Source organism: Notamacropus eugenii, chromosome 2, assembly GCF_028372415.1.
Source record: "Notamacropus eugenii isolate mMacEug1 chromosome 2, mMacEug1.pri_v2, whole genome shotgun sequence".
Classification (NCBI taxonomy): domain Eukaryota; kingdom Metazoa; phylum Chordata; class Mammalia; order Diprotodontia; family Macropodidae; genus Notamacropus; species Notamacropus eugenii.
In genome coordinates this window covers 92382558-92399762 of record NC_092873.1, presented here as the reverse complement: position 1 = coordinate 92399762, position 17205 = coordinate 92382558, and the positions used below count along the sequence as shown (strand labels likewise).

The following is a 17205-nucleotide window of genomic DNA, read 5'->3' as shown; positions in this document are numbered from 1 at the left end:
GTGTGTGTGTGTGTGTGTGTGTGTGTGTGTGTGTGTGTGTTAATGTCCATATGGAGAGTCACCTTTTGGGTTACTGGGTTATGGTGTTTGCTATGATCAGTGAATCATCTTGACAAAATTCTGTTAGTCTCTGCCCTGCTTCATTTTGTGCTCTACGGCCAAGCTTGCCTGTTATTCCAATTATCTTCTGATTTCCTAATTTAGCAATAATCCCCTCTGATGAATGTGATGTCTGTTTTTGTTATTTCCATGTTGCAGGTCTTCATAGAACATCAGTGGTTGGAGCACAAATGTGATCACTGTGATGTTGAACGGTTTGTCTTGGATTTGAACAGATATTCTGTCATTTTGAGATTATACGCCAGTATAGCTTTTCTCACCCTTTTATACTTTCTTGGGCTCAAAGATCCCTGTAGACAGCAACTACAGCCATGAAAGAAGAAAGGAAAGCTATGGCAAATCTGGACAGCATGCTAAAAAGCAGATACATCACTTTGGCCACAAAGATCGGTATAGCCAAAGCTATGGTTTTTCCAGTAGCCATGTACAGCTATGAGAGTTGGACTGTAAGAAAAGGTGAGCACCACAGAACTGATGCTTTTGAATTGTGGGGCTGGAGAAGACTGCTGAGAATCTTTTTTGAACGGCAAAGAGGTCAAATCAGTCAATACTTAAATTAATTCAAGTCATTTACTGGAAGGTCAAATACTGAAGCTGAAGTTTAAATAGTTAGGCCACATAACAAGAAGATGGGACTCACTGGAAAAGACCCTGATGTTGAGAAAGACTGAAGGTTTGAAAAGGGGACAGCAGAGGATGAGATGGATACTGTCATGCAAACAATGAAAGAACACAAGCTTTAACAGACTTCAAGAGAAAATGGAGAACAGAAGGGACGCAAAGAGTTGGACATGACTGAATGACTGAACAACACCCTCAACTATCTTATTTTACAGAGGAGGTAACAGGCCCAGAGAGGGGAAACAGTGGCAAGCTGACACTAGAACTTGGGTCTCCTGACTCCAGCGCTCTGCCTCAGGAATCAGCAATCTTCTGATTCTTTCATATCACCCACAGCAGCTAATAAGGAGCATGATACACATCCACCTGTGTTCCTTCTTCCATCAGATTCAGCCCTTGTCTGTAAAACCTCCTCAGACTCACCTTGTCCAGTTGTGACGATGATCTTTGCCCTTTATCCTTTATCTTTTGCCCTTTATTTATAAGCTCAGAATGCTTATTACCACCTGCTTAGGAATCTAGCCAGCTACAAGCATGGGTTTGTGTTTGTTGATCTTGTCAATGTGCCATGCCTGTTTCATCTCCCTCAACAGAACCTGGGCTTTGCAAAGACAGGGATCATGTACCCTCATTCCTCTCCATCACCCCCAAAGCCCATTCTAAGAACTCTGCATCTGAAGATAAATTACCCCAGGATTACTCTTTGGATCCACTCTGTTCTTTGCCACTTTATTCCTACTTACATTTCGTTTGAGATTCTGGAGACAAGAGAACAATAAAGCAGAAAGGGGGCCGAGCCTGAGTGAGGAGGAACGGAAGACCTTGAGGAGCACTCAGAATCTCCATTTCCAGACAGCTGCCCAGATGGGCAGGATGGGTAAGGGAAGGATGGATAAGATAAAAAGGGGCCATTTTGCAACATCACCAAAGGGGCCTCAATAATCTAAACTGGATCCTCAGAGCTTTTAGACAAAAACGGTCCCTTGGTGATAAATTTTGCTAGAAAGATGCTGTGGGAATCAAGAGAAGCCTGTAGTGATGGCTGATAGAGTGCCACATTTATATTTCATTCTGTGAGGGTTTTACTTGAGGTGTATTTTGGTCTTGTCTTGAGAAGCTGGGGGAGGGAGGGAGGAGTCCAATGCACTTTCTGAGGGAAGGTTATTTCCATTCTCCAGTCATTGATCTAGCTTTAATATTTATGTTGCATTAATAATGGAATCCCACTCTAAAACTCCAAAAGATCTATGATCTCATTCATGTGAACACTCCTTTCAAGAATACAGACTCCAGCCCAACCATGCCCACTTATTCTGTGAGATGCTTATCTACATCCAACCATAAATCTGCTAGGGCCCCTCTTTCATTCTTTTGACATCACATTGATATTACATGAATACCAGTGGAAAACTTGGGTAGAAAATAAATTAATTGCTATAAGCTTCTAAATAAAGACAAAAATAACTAGAATCTTTATTCCCCCTTTTGTGTTTGTGTGTGTGGTGGGAGGAAGGGCACAAAAAACAAAGGGTGCAGGCTCTGAGTGTCCTTCTTGGACTGTGACACAACTGGTATGGTTAGCCTAGGTCCAGATTAACTTCTGCTTGAATGACGGCCAATTCTTAAGACTCTTCACCACCAAATGATCCTTAGCCTGGCTGCCTGTTTTATTACACCATGCTCTCCCTCAGGATGCTCTTGCATCCTAGATCTGGTCTATTAAGCAGAAGGAAGGAGGGATGGGTTTGGAATCAGAGAACCAGGGTTTAAGCTCCCTGTTCTGGCACTCACTTGACATGTATGCCTTGGATAACTAGCTTTTCTGGACTTACATGCCAAATGAGGAGATCAGATAACTCTAAGATACAATCTTTACTGCTTAGCAGTGACAGTGCCTGGCATACAGCATATGCTGAAGAAATGCCAGTTGACCTATCTATGATCCTTCATCACTCTGCTGCCTCCTACTCTCGTCTGGCACCTAGATGAGACAGTGAATAGAGCACCACTTCAGATCCAGCTTCAGGATTAGCTGTGTGGCCCTGGGCAAGACATTTGACTGTTTGCCTCAGTTTCCTCATCTCTAAAATGAGCTGGAGAGGGAAATGGCAAACCAATTCAGTATCTTTGACAAGAAAGCCCAAATGAGGTCATGAAGAGTTGGACATAATTGAAAAATGACTGGACAACACTCTCCTGTCCATTTAATTCATGTTTAATCCAAGAAAGCAATTCCTCTTCCTCCGACTATCCAGTACTACCTCTGAAACTGCTGATGTTGCAGAAAGAGCACTGGGCTGGGGGAGCCTGGGTTCTCCGCAGCCAACTAGCTTTGCAACCTTTGGCAAGTCATCTCCCTTTAAGACTTGTTAGATGGGATCCGTAAAGCACCATATCAATGTCAACTAACCTCCTCCTCTAGGAAATGAAGGGTTTGGAGCAAGTGATCTTTCAGGCCCCTCAAAACTCTAACATTCTACACCCAAGTTTGAATAATAATACCAACAACAGTACGAGAAGTGATGGAGTTCCTACTGTGTTCCAGGCACTGCGCTAAGTGCTTTATAAACAGCATCTCATTTAATCCTCACAATGACCCTGGGAGGTAGGTGCTATGACGATCCCCATCTTACATATTAGGAAAATGATGCGAACAGAGGTTAAGTGATGTGGCCATGGTCACATAGCCAGTGAGGCCAGGGTCTTCTTGACTTCAGGCCCAAAGCTCTATCCACTGACCCATCCAGCCACCACATCCCATGTTTGAATGCCCTCCTTGAGCTTGTCATGTCTGCCTCCTAACTACTTCTAAAGATCCTACCTCTATAAGAAAGCCTTCTCTAACTGAAAGAGCAGAATTTACTTTAGTCTGAAATGTCCTCAGCTCCTTGTATTTATTTAACCGTATCACTAAATGCATGGACCTCTGATTATGCTTCAACTACCTCCTGGCCGAGGAAGACCACTGTGAGCCCTTCTGGCATGGGATGGAAGCTATGTATGTGACAGAATTACCACTGTGCCACAGATGGAGGAGATCTGTACTAGAGGTAGTGACACAAGGGAGAGGCTTAAGACAAAGGGCTCTGAATCCCCAGTAATGGGTTAGGGGACAGACGTTTTCATGATCAAGAAGGCAGGACAACTGAGCCATTAGAGGAGAAAGTCAACAGTTCTGCTGGTAGCCCAAGGGAAGGCAACAGCCTATTTGTTAGTCTGAGGCTGCCTGAAGTAACATGCAAAAAGCATAGAAAGCCCTCACCTCTACAACAGCATTCCAGGCTGTCCCTTACACCACAGCTGTAGCACTGAATGGGCCAGAAAGAGAAAGCAAGAGAGTCAGCTGATACCTTTCAGTGGCAACGAGGCTAGCTGTCTAGGTGCCTTTCCCCATGTGTGTCCCTGGGAAAAGTCCTGTGTATGCTCTGGCTGCCTGGGGCACAGAGATCTAGGCAAAGCCGACTACGTGATGACGAAAATGACAGTTACATTCTCAACATTCTTTGAGTTCTTCCTTATGCCTGAAAGGTTAAGGGGCTAAATTAAAGAGAGGGAAAAGGACTCAACAGCCCTGGTTAAAGCCTGTAGGGTAACTGTGATCCTCTTCTGCATTTTCCTTTTAATGTACAATAAACACCTTCCTGCCACTATTCTAGACCAAAGAAAACTTTCAACCTGTGCCTTTCCCATTTCACTATTAAGTCATTAATGAACAAGAATTTATTAAATGCACAGTACCGTAGGCGTAAGCAAAAAAGAAACCATGGCCAGGGGTGCCCTATCCCAGTGGCCGCATTAAAAAAAAAGACCAAAAAAGCCCGACGATGCAGAGTCATCGCCAGGGCTCTTGCCCTCCCGTCTGGACTTAGCCTTGCTTTTCGACTGTCTCTTCCCGACCACTGTCAGCTCCAGCACAAACATGCCACTTTGACTCACAAGTGGCAAGTCTGTCTTTTAAGGCCTAAGAGTGGTGGGCAATATTCCCACTTGGGTGCCAGTGTGAACAGAAAATAACCTACCTCTGAACACCAGCTAATGTTTGCCTGGGCAAAAATGAAGATCACCATGGCAAGCTCTAGGCAAAATACAAGTAGTTGTATTTGGTAGTGCCAGCTCGCCTTGCGGATTCCCTCTTTTCCTGAGGAGGTGTGCTGGCTCTAACCCTGGGCTTTCTAGCCCACTTGTCTTTATCAAACGAGAAAGAACTTGACTGTAATCAGTGACAGATCTGCTCCCTGAAACCCATTCACCATCCCCAATCCCCACCATATTTGTTTTGAAAAGACTTGTTTAATTGTGAAACAAAAGGCTTGCTGCACCGAAGTTAAAGGAATTTGAGGAATCAGCTAACAGACTAGAGCAGGGGCTTGTCTTTACCCTTGAAATTCAACTAGGCCTAAGACTAACCACACATTAGTCATTTTGGGATACCTACAACAAGAGGTACTAGATTGGGAGGATTTGTAACTGAACCACCTCCAAGTCAAATGTCATTCCTACACGCCTGGGATGCAGGAGCAGCTATACTTGATGACTGTCCCTGGGGACATGCCAGATATGAAGAGAAGTATGCCCTGGAATCAGTGGTTTCCTGCAGCACTGGCCCCAGGAGTCTGCTCTACTTGAACAGGTCCTCCTGACTGGGGTCATCTTACCCTCCCTTTACTAACATGTTTCTTTCCATCCCTATGCTCTCAGACTCTCAAATGACAGGAATCTAGAACCCATTCAAAATCATTCTCCCCTCTTGTGCCACCACCAATGGCCAGGATGCTGTGTTCACAACCGAATGGTGATGATACTGTCACCTTCCTTCCCCTCACCCTAGGACCTCAAGCAATCCCTAGGTGATAGAGTTCACAGTTTTTACTGCTTCAATACGTTGGGCACCTCAGGGAGGCTGTCAAAAAAGCAGGTGGACGTGGTACCCAAGCATTCTTCAGACTTGGTAACCAGAAGAGAGGCAACAGAAAGGCATGACAGGAGAGGAATGAATGGACAGAGAACAGGAAAGTTTTGGCCACGAGTACTAGGGGGAAGAGCCGTGTGAAAAGCAAGTGAACTGCAACTAAGAAACTTTGTCTTTTAATTTAATTGATGCTGCGTCTCTATATTTATGTGTAGTAATAATGATTAAGCAATGCACTGCATCGGGGAGAACCAGACTGCCACTGATTACAAGGCCTAGGGAAATAAAGTAAAAAGAGAAAAGTATTTGGTTTGACTATGGGAAGATGGCACTGGATTACAGCCACTGAGCTGAATCTGAACATCTGCGCACAACTGTCACCCTGTGATACCAGAGTTACCAATGGGTCGGATTAGCTGCTATGAATTTTGTTTTTATTTGATTATAAAAATAAACTTTTCTCATGCACAGGGTCAGCCTGTGACCTTATTAAAGCAGCCCAGCCTATCCACTCACAACTTTTAGAAAAGACCATCCAGTGGTAGTGCACACAGAGAGTGTTCAGGAACATCCAATAGCTAGAAATCTTCTCTCTGAGGTCTTCCTGAGAGAGAAGGACAGAAGGACAGCACCAGGTTACCAGGCTCCTGGAACTGCTCAGTCACTGATTTCTGGAAATGTCCGATTGTTCCAAGCAGTAGAAACCTTGGCGGTAGGGCAAAGTGGCCTGATCCGTTGCTATCCCCAATCCACTAGAGCTCCCTTCCCTTCCTTCAGTTCATCTGTTGTGTAGGGTCTAGCCTCTTTCCCATTACCTGAATAGCTGCTGGAAGGAAGTGAACTCTCCGGTCCCCCATTTTGGTCTGGAACTCCTTCTGCCATGGCCATTTCCTTTTTCTCCTCCTTTTCCCTGATCTCAGGTACTTCCTTTTGTAGCTGCTCCATGGTTGATCACCCCTCAGTGCCACGCCTGCCGGCCCTGTCATAGTTCTGGCATCATCTGTATCTGTTCACAGGTGGACCTCTACAGGGGGCTTCCTGTTAGCCTGAGGAGAGGAAAAAGGGAAACAAAGTTACCAGAAGCAAGGTAGGGGTATGGCAGATAGCCAGGGGTCCATTCTCAGGGGTCAGAACCCCAACTCTGGAAGTCCTCATATTAGCAAGGAGAATACCATTAGGTACAAATTGATAGCTGCAAAACTGATCAGGAAGGTGATAGGTAGTCATTTTGGTGGAATCTAAACAAAGAGATAGAGAATAAGAACTTCTACAGTTTACACTCTATAGTCCAATACTTAATTTTTATTTTTTCTAAAAAGGTCTTTATGATTTATTCACAACAATGTGTGAGGCAAGTAGTACAAGCACTATGACCTTTTTTATAGAACTGAGGGGAAAAAAAAACATCTTGCCTAAAGTCATATAACTAAATATCAGAACTAAAATCTGAATGCAAATCTTTCTGAGTCTAAGGTCAATGTCCTAACCATGAAAAGGAAGTTATAGAAAGGTGTACTCCACAGTGGAGCTGTGTAATTCACCACATTTTATCACAGTTTCAACGATATATCCTTTTGATCTGATTTCCTGATGGTTATACAGCTTTCTAATTACTAATTTAGTTTTTCAAGTATCTTGATACTGGAGAAGGCACAACCTGGTTCCTGCAAAGTTTCATTCCCCACTTTCACTTCATTTCTTTTTTACTTGCATTTCTTACATTCCCCACTTTCAACCACCACCACTCCAGTAAATTAATAAACAGGCTTTATAATTTATTACCAAGTTTCTTGTGAGTTTGGCTGCTGTGAAGCTAAGAGAATCAGCATCACCCCAGGTGAACTTAATAATAAGCTAGATTTTTCTGAACCTGCAAAGCTGAGGGTCAGACTTCAGGGGCAGTGATAACCTTGAGGTTCAGCTACTCCCAACAAAGTCCATTCTAAAAATTATATTATAAAGGCAAGAGGTTCGCAGGTCTAGACCAATACTGTCAAACTCAAATAGAAACAAACCCCTGTGGGCCACATATTGATTTAGAAAACCACAAATTAACATTATATTTATGTTGTATTGTATTTTTATTGACTTTGCTAAACATTTCCCAATTATATTTTAATCTCCTTCAAGTCCCACTCTGGAGTTCTGTCCAGTCCACGAGTTTGATGCCCGCTGCTCTAGATGACCTTGCTAGAGTACTAAGTATATCAGGAAAGAACATCTTTTAGGTAAGGGCTCAAAATTCATGTTAAGCAGTTTTAATCTGAACCGAGATTAATCTGCAAAGAAACTAAAGAACTAGAAAGAACTAGAATGGGAAGAAGAATGTGACCTTGAAGCAAGAAGATCCTTGCTGCCTTGGGTTGGCTGGACTGGAAGTGGGAGAAGTCCCTGAGAAAGCTGCTGTAATATCTAGGTGGGAGGTAAGTGGAGCATGAACTTGGGGAGGGGTTGTGGAACTGGAGAAGAACAATGAGAAATGTAATGAAGAAGAAAACTGACAGGCACAGGCAACAGCCTGGATGTGGGGCACAAACAAAGCCTACTTACACATGGCTCCTCCACGTTAAGATGGGGCAGGGGCTACAGGGAAAGTGAAGCCGGGACGAGAGGAGAAGTAATCACCTGGGCTTCAGATCATTTCAGCATTAGGTGTTAGCAAGCATCTAAGTGAGAACGCCTGGCACACAGGTGAGGAAACTGGGCTGGACATAAAGACTGCATATCCTGCATACTACAAGTGATAACAAGTGAAATAAATGAGGTCCCAGAGGGCACATGTGGTGGAGGGGGATAAAATCAAGGCTCCCACCCAGGACTTGGCCTGATGAAGCAGCCATAGCTAAAAGACAGCAGCTCCCATTGTGAGGAATCACAAAGTATCCTGTAAACATCAGTTTACTATACATTTCAGGGCCACAACTCAATCTGTGCTCAGCTCTGTGGTGGGAAACCAACCCAGCTCCAGCTCGCGGAGTGGTTCTAGGGCTCCTAGCTCAAAGCTTCGGCTCAGTGCCAGGACCATGAACGCCTGTTTTCTTCTCCAGATGTGGGTGTTTGCTTCAGTTGTGCTTCCTTGAAGTCTCTAGCACAACTGGGGAGATGGCTTCAGTCTGGGGGACAAAAACCCACAGACCTCATGTTACTTAAAACATATTTAACTGTTGTGTTGCAACCAATGTCTGGGTTTTGCCAAAGCCATTTGTTTTTATATTCTTTATTGTTGCTCCACCAACCACCAATCTACAGACAAAGGTAATGAAAAGCTGAGGTCAAATGAAGTGCACAATCTCATCCACATCTCCAGCTTACTGCCCCATGTGGGGCAGAAATGACAACCTGGACAAAGTCCCTCAGACTACACAGGAACCATCCAAAGGCTATGTTTTCCTAGGTATCCCATCCTCCCTTTCCCACAACTGAACCCATCCCTCCACTTCCTCTCCTCAGCACACTTACCAAAAATAACAGGCCCTTGCATAAGCATAGCGTGACTGAAAATGTCTTGGTCGCCGCTGCCTCCCACGAGGGCTCAGCCCTGACTACACCTCCATTCCAGTTCAAGTTTCTACGCCTTCTCCCTGCCCCATAGCACCACTTGGTAGTCTGGTATCTCCTGATCATGCAAGCCACACCCCCCAGCAGCGGCTCCCTCCCTCCCTCAGTCAGCACAGGCCTGGGAGGACAGGCTGAGTGCTACCAGGCGGCCTGTCAGAACAGACAGTGAATTCTCCAAGGAAGGAATTTCCTGCAAAACAAACTCCCAGGCTGCCCTATTCCCCAAATACAATGAGGAATGAGAAGAACCTCTACTCTGGCCCAAGTTTCTGCCTCGCTTTTACTAATGTTATTCCTTATGCCTAGAATTTCTCTCTGTTTCCTACCCCCTTCTCTTCTTTCCCCTAGTCAAGTTCTTTAAAGTCCCATTCTTTAAAATTGTGAGAAATTAATTATCTCTCATATTTAATAACCATTAAATCAGTACCAAGGTTTTTCCCTTTTCCTACTTCCTCAGCCAGAAACCAACCAGGGTGGGAAATCTCTCTTAGAGATTTACCCAGGCCAAGTTCTAATGAGACAGTAAAAGACATTCTAAGTTTGAGCTAATGGGTCTATTCCTGCACATTGTGTCTGCTCTGACAAGTGTGGGAAAATGTTGATTCTCCCTATTATCAAGGGATTGGAGTGACGTAAATCAGGTACTCCAAGACTGCCTGGCTCCCATTGTGTTAACCAATCAGAGCTGATCAGGGACCCCTAGGGAACACCTACTCTTCAAAGAGCATATAAACTGTGAGCCCACTACCATTAGGGCACTTTGGTCTAAAAGAGACGGCCAAATGATAATCTTTTTATTAACAATGTGCTGGCCTTGTTAATAAAATGATTAAATAACCCAGGAATTACATCTCGAACATTTTTAATCGCCACAAAATCTCAACCCCTCCCCTGAAACTCTCCCTGATCCATTGTCGACAATAACCTTCCTCCTCTTGGACCTCACATGGCACTGTTTATATAATATTTTGTATAATTTTTATTACAATTATCTATAACATGTCACATCCCTCTATTAAATTCTAAGCTCCCTGAGGGGACTTGATCTTATCTAAACTTTGTATCTTCTTAAAGCTTAGCACAGCATTCCAAATACAGGATGTACTTAATAAATATCTGTTGAATGAAACTGCCCTTCTAATCCTCTGAATTGCTGTGAAAACCGATAAATGTAAACACAGCTCCTCTCAAATGTTCACTTATGCTATGGAGAGAAGCTAAAAAGATTCTCTTCCTTTCCCCTTATTACATTCCACCTTGGACTCTACCTATTCCTATAAGTCATTATCCTCACCCTTCCATCCTCTACTTCCATCTCCCAATTAGTCTGTAAGATCCTTGAGGGCAAGAAGTGCAGTTTTTCATCTTGGTGTACATTGCTTAATTCTGCCTCAGAGGCTTATTACCTAAGTGACAATAGGAAAGTTGCAACCTTTCTAGATTTCAGATTCCACATCTGTAAAATAAGGGAGTTGGACTGGTTGACGAGGTCCCTTCCAGCTCTGCATCTGGGATCCTATCAATTGCCAAAGCCTACACTGAAGGGCACCAGTGCTAGAGAGAGTAAGTAAACACAGGTGTGCGCAGGCACACAGACAAATAAGACTCTTCCTAACTAGGAAAACATACAGCCAATGGTTGAGCTGGTCACCTCATTCAGGGCCAGCCAGCCTTCACCTCCAGCAGTTCAGTATCTCTCTGCATCTGGCACACCCAAAACCGTGAAGCAGAAAGCAGGGCTTCCCAGTTCTTGGGCAGACTGCAGACACAAGGAGAGTACAGCCTGAGCCTGCCATGGGGAGGGAGGCCAGGGATGAATGAATGCAAGGAGAGAGCAACACAATGCATCAGCATTACTGGTCCTGCCAAAACATGTCCCAAGGTTCCAGGGAAGGGACTCTATTCCTAGGCATTTGGTTGGGGTTGGTTAGGGAAGTGTTAGGCCTGAGCTGTCTGAGGAGGGTTTGGAACTCACAGACTCCTGATCTCCATGTCAGTCGAGGTAACCAGTCAGGAGCTCACAGAATGGAATAAGCTTCAGGTACTCATGGGGATGCTCAGTACCAGGGACTGAGCACCTCTCACATGGAAGGCCCTGTGGGCTGGGATTGGGGAGGAACACACTAAGGAAGGAAGGCTGCATGGAGAAGGCAGAAGAGAGAGATAACTGGGCCTCTAAGTATGTGTGTGGAGAGCATTCAAGGCAGGAAGGGGTGGCAGCTGGAATGGCACTGAGGTAGACAAACTCAAGTCATTTCTAACATCAACCAAAAGATCAGTTTGGCTAGAATGGAGAGCGGGTTAGGAGAGTAATAAGAGGTAGACTGGATCAGGAAGAAGGATGTGGTCCAAGTCAGTTTTGTATCACAGGGTCAGAAGCAAGGATACCTTTTACATCTAGAATTAATTAAATTCATATTTATTAAGTGCCAACTACTTGCAAGATTCTAAGTCAGGCACTTGGGAGTACAAAGATGAAATAAGACACAGTTCAAGGAACTTATAATTAAAAGTGGATGAAGAATAAAGATATGCACCAAAATTATGACAAGGTACAATGCAAAGGCCAAAGGAGAGGTCCAGACAGTACAAAGAGAAAGGTGAGGAGGAAGACAACTTGCACCTGGGGGCTGGGGATAAAGAAAAGTCTTCGTGGAAATGGCAACAGAGGTAGGCCCTAAGGAAAGAGGAGGACTTAATCAGATGGTGGGAAGTCCATTCCAAGCATGGGGAACATGTGAGCAAATGTTTGGGTCTAGAGAGCGCAGGATAAGAACTAGGGATAGTGGATGGTCCAGGTGGCAGCAACACAATGTGTGAAAGAAAGGAGGATGAGTCAAAACTGGAATTGAAAGTTGGAGTCTGTGGAGGGCATTGAATGGCAAAATCAGTCACTTATGCCATACTCAGTAGTCAATGGGGAGTCAAAGGTTTCTGATTACAAGGGTAATGTAATATGGTAGTGTTGTGATGGGAGCACTATTATGGGCACTGCCATGCTGCCAACCCAATTAGGGGGGCAGAAATGCCAACACTCAGCAATCTGGACTGGCTGGGTGTGTTTCAGGGATGGCTGGTAAGTGGAGGGGAGTGGGGATTTCGATTCACTAATGAAGGTGTTTTTATCCTATGCTGGTGTTCAGCACTTGCTTATCTTAGCAATGGCTGATATTTATGTGTACAACTTGACAACGGTGTTTTTATACATGGTATTTCATTACATCCCCATACTCTTGTGAAATATGAATTGCATTTTAAAGGGAAAACCGAGGCTCAGGGAGATGGAAGTAATTGCTCATGGTTACAAGGAGTCAGGGCTATGACTCAAACCTAGGTCTCTTTTGGCTGCTGTCTCTCTCAATAGAAGCTCAAATCAGACTTCAACTCAGGTGACCAAGAGGATGATAGATTCCTCATCTCCCTGTCAGTGGAGGTAACCAGTCAGGAATCTGCAATCCTGAGCAGAGTTTCTCTTTTAAATAGGATCACAATTCTTCTTCCCTACATAAGTTACTCTCCACTACATCCCCTTGAAGTTCACTTGGTCACTGTTACTATCCTCCTTAACCCAGCCCAGCTCAGTGAGTGTCCTCCAAGCTTTGGCGAAAAGAAGGAAGGGGTAGCTACTGCTCTCCTAGGAGATGGCACCAGCCTGATGTTCCTACAGTCTCTTTGTTCCCTTCCCCCTCTCTCTTTCAATCATTAAACCAAGATACTGGACCTGGCAGCCTCCATTTAAGAAATGTGTCCTACTTTTTCCAGGCCAATGACTCTTGAGTACTCCCTTCTCCCTACATGCCAAAACAAGTCAATATCCTGCCGTCTTATCAGAGGCACAAGGTGCCTGTGACCTTTCTACATTCAGAATGAATCCATACCAATGTGGTTACATAACTATTCACAATATCCTGGAAGCTTACACTGTGTAATACTCAAAGTAAATCCAAAGAGGATATAGGAGATCAGAAGATTTAGAGCTGGAATGATCATCGAAACCATTTTACAGATGAAAGACTTGAGGCCCAGTGAGGGAAAGTAACTTGCACCAAATGATAATAAACCTATATATACTGTTTTAGAGTCTAAAAAAGGCTTTGCATAAATTATCTCATGTGAGCTTCACAACAACCCTGTAAGGTATTACAGATCTGGAAACTAAGACCTAGAGAAGGGACTTGCCCATGGTCACAAAGGTAGTGAGTAACAGAATCCAAGTCCCCCTGACTCCAGGTCAGGTGCCATTTCCACCATACCACACTGCCTTTTTTCACTCCCTATCCAGGGAAAAAACTTGACTCCTACACTAAAGATGAAATAGAGGAAGGTTGATGAAGAAAAGGTAAATCTGGGTAAAGAAGAAGTCTTTGTAGAGATGAGTGAAGATCTCTGTTTAAAAAATAAAAATGGCCTTGATGATCACCCACAGCCCAAAAGAGGTTGCTTCACACCTTGCCCTGAAACAGCACATCCTGTCCCCATCCTACAGCACTGAATCCTTATGTGCAAACAGTACAGTGTTCATGCTCAATACTTTACCATATATTCCTGGGGCCCTGACAGAGGAGTATAATTCACCATAGGGCTGGGGTCACCATTTTCTGGGAGTGGGAGAGGAAGACAAAGACAGCCATTAATACCCAACTCAGGATGGTATCTATGATTCAAGACACAGAGTTTGGGTTAGTGAGCAGTCAAATTTGGCCCTTGGCCTTCATGGAGTAAGTCACTGGCTCATGTGTCTCCTGGAGGGAGGTAGATGGACACAGAGGTTGCTTACATGTTGAAGAGCCAACTGGGAGAAATGTCACTTCTAAGAGGCTCATGAGGCTTGGGCAGCCATGCAGTGAATTCTGGGATCTAAAAACAGGCAGAGGTGATACAGTGAGAGATAGGTATCTGTTCTCAGGGACGGAAGGGAAAACAACACTAGGCTTCTTCCTACAGGGAACTAGAGGGGGTTTCTGCTTGGGGGAGGGGGTGATTACACCATAATGTGGGCTTCCCCTTTTCAAATATCTCCACCTATCCCTGGAGGCTCTTTTTCCCCTTTAGCTTTCTTCTTGGTTTCTACTGGGAAACATTTAAAAAAATAACTCACTATTAACTTCATGAACTGTTCCTTTTATCCAACGTCCCAAAGGAAGAAAGAGAGTAAGAGAAAAAAACACCCACTTTTCCACAGGGGTAATCTCAATTATATTTGTTTCAGATGGGAGTTCCCTTAAGACAGACATCTAAAATATGCTTGTTGTTATGAGAGATTCTTCCACTGTACTTGGCATCACTTAGAACCAGAAGGATAAAGGAAACAACTTGTGGCTATTAAGACAAAGAGGGGGCCAGTTACGCAGGTGTGTATCAAAGAGCTAGGGAATCAGAAATCTGACAAAGGATAAAGAAACTGAGAATTTAATTTAGAAAAGAGAAGGTTGAGGAGGATATTTTTTTTTTAAACACAGAGAGAGAAGTAGAGGTTCAAATTGGCTAAACGAATAATATAAGACATTGGATGGGTGGCCATGCTAGATCTGGAATTTCCTTTTCTGGAATGTTTGAAAATAGAATAAATCACTACCTTTCAGGGATGATTTATTAAGAATAATTCTGCCTACAGGCAAAAAGGATGGACTAAATGCCTCTTGAGGGCCCTTTCTAACCCAAAGGCTTTAGGATTCAAAGTATAGTGCCTCAGTTCCTAAAGGATATGAGGCTGATGATAATCTCACATTTGCTACCAGGGCTCTCCAGCGAAGGCCAGCTGTGTTCAGGACGGAAAGAAGCTACAATTGGAAAAGCACAGACATACAATTTCAGAGTCAGAAGGGAATGCAGAAGCTTCTACTGTCAAACTCAGTCCTGGAGAAAAATCCCCACTATAACCTAGATGACAAGTGGTCACCTGGCCTCTTGAAGACCTTGAATGAGGAGGAAGCTCTATCTCTGGAGGTAGCCTATGCCCCTTTAGGATAGCTCCCATCTTTAGGAAATTTCTTCCCTCTGACATTAAGCCTAAATTTGGCTCCTCTGCAACTTTTCCACATATCTCCTCCATGGGACAGCTCCTCAAATACTTGGAGACAGCGATCAGTCTCTTCCTTCCTCCAACTCTTCTCTGCTTCCAACTAAATACCTCCAGTTCTTTCACCTGATTCTCACATGGCATGGACTTCACCATCCTGGTTTCCCTTTACTGCACATTTTCCCTTTTTCCAGCTTATCAATGTTCTTCCTAAATGCTGGCTGAACTGACCATGATCCTCCACTGGTGTGTGGTCTGACCAGGGTAAAGTACCATGGGGTCCACAACTCTGCCTCTCTCAATTCAGCCCAAGACCATGTTAGCATTTTTGGTTTCTCTATCACAATGCTGACTTATACTGAACTTGCAGTCCACTAAACCCCAGATTGTTTTTTTTAGATACTTTTGCCATCCTGTACTTGTGAAGTTATTTGTTTGATTTTTGACCCAGGTTAAAGGGTTGAGGAATCAAAAGTGTGAAGAAAGAATAAAGAAATTGGAGAATTTTTAGCTCTTCTTTATCCTTATAATTAAATTGTTTTACTGGCTTCAGCTCAATGTTCTGGCCTATAAAGATCTTCTGGGATCCCGGTTCTGTCATCTAGTGTCCTAACCATTCTTCCCAACTTTGTGTCAATAGCAAATTGGATCAGGATGTGGTCCATGTCTTTACACAAATGCTAAACATTACAGGGCTGAACAGATCCATGGGCCACTCCACTGGAGGTCTCCTTCTAAGATGACATGGAATCACTAAATACCTTGCTCAGAGTCCAGCCATTTATTCAGTTCTAAATCCAAGGAAGGCCCTGGTGATCTGTGATCCACTTACTTCTCTTGTTTGCCCTGACACTGAGCAGGCTCCCAAAATCTGTTCTGGGGAACAGGTCAGTAGGCCCCAGCTACAAGTGATATCATTAATTTAGAACTGAAAATAAAAAAAAAAGAAGTGATGTTAACTTTGAAGCTTTGGCAAACCAAAGAGAGCTCTGCACGCTGTGAAAGGCAGAGGGGATGAGAAGAGACAAGAGCAATATTCCTTGCAGGATTCTGTCAGGAGACTGATGAGGCTGGCCCAGACTAAGCTGGGGAAGCCTGGACGTCAGTGTGGCAAGAGCCTTACACTTGGAGCCACTATTTGGTTGTGAAAGAAGAGACATTGCTCCTGGCTGTACCCACTAGGATGCAGAGTACAGAGCATCTTACAGAAGAAACAACTCAGCCCATATTTGGGATACCATGCCATAGAAGTACCAAACACAAAGCTAAATGGTAATGCTCCAAGAACAGTGTGTAGCTGTTAAGAGTATCAGGAGATGGAGGTGTAGAGCTCCAGAGGACAAGAAAGAGGGCTGCCTTCAGGGTTTGAGACAGAAAACAGTCTTAGTATAACAACAACTGAGAGGACTGGGACAGTACAGACTCTGGAAGCAATTGCTATGTCTCCATTTCCAGGAAAAGCTAGGCTGAGGGGCAGTGGGAGCAAACTCTGAAGAGAGAGCCCTTTGAGTCCTTTTCCTGCACACTAAGGAGTCATTCAAGATTTCTGTTATCCTTGGCTTTCAGTTCCCAGAATGCTGAGAAAGGCGAGGCCAATGGAGAGACTCAGTTACTTACTACCTGCCATCTTTACTCACTGATCTGAAACAGGAAGATAGAAGCAGAAGCCCTAGAAAAATCTGCCATCAGAATGAGGGGAAGAAGAGATAGAGGGATAAACGCACAATGGAACAAGCCTGAAGCCAGAGCTGCCAGTGAGACATAAAAAGTGGAGACTGCATGATGCTGGGGCCACAACGCTTGGGTTCTAGTCTCAGCTCTGCCACTATCTGTTCCAAGGCAAATCACTTCCCATTTCTGAGTCTCAGTTTCCCTATCTGAGAAGAGATCTGAGCAGATGGTTTTGGGTTCATCCCACAAGAGGTTCTATGGAAGGAAATGAAGATGTTTAGCCTTAAGAAGAGAAAGATCCCAGAGA

The 17205-nt window shown here is 44.1% G+C and overlaps 1 protein-coding gene and 1 long non-coding RNA gene across 13 annotated transcripts in view; one reads left to right on the top strand and one right to left on the bottom strand.

The window, feature by feature from the left end:
* Positions 1 to 2211, top strand: part of LOC140526001 (uncharacterized) — a 31922-nt gene extending 29711 nt beyond the window's left edge. For all 5 annotated transcript variants that reach the window (XR_011974198.1, XR_011974199.1, XR_011974196.1 and 2 more), the window contains one exon: positions 259 to 2211. This is a non-coding gene — a long non-coding RNA (uncharacterized lncRNA). The remainder of the gene's footprint in view (positions 1 to 258) is intronic.
* Positions 1 to 17205, bottom strand: part of PPARD (peroxisome proliferator activated receptor delta) — a 71250-nt gene that overhangs the window by 8354 nt on the left and 45691 nt on the right. For 5 of the 8 annotated variants that reach the window (XM_072641852.1, XM_072641857.1, XM_072641850.1 and 2 more), the window contains one exon: positions 6466 to 6696. In XM_072641852.1, the coding sequence (XP_072497953.1) occupies positions 6466 to 6595 (130 nt within the window). In that variant the 5' untranslated portion in view covers positions 6596 to 6696. Of the gene's footprint in view, positions 1 to 6465; positions 6697 to 9109; positions 9319 to 17205 lie in introns of those variants that run through there. The other 3 variants (XM_072641854.1, XM_072641856.1, XM_072641851.1) reach the window with 3 other exon arrangements.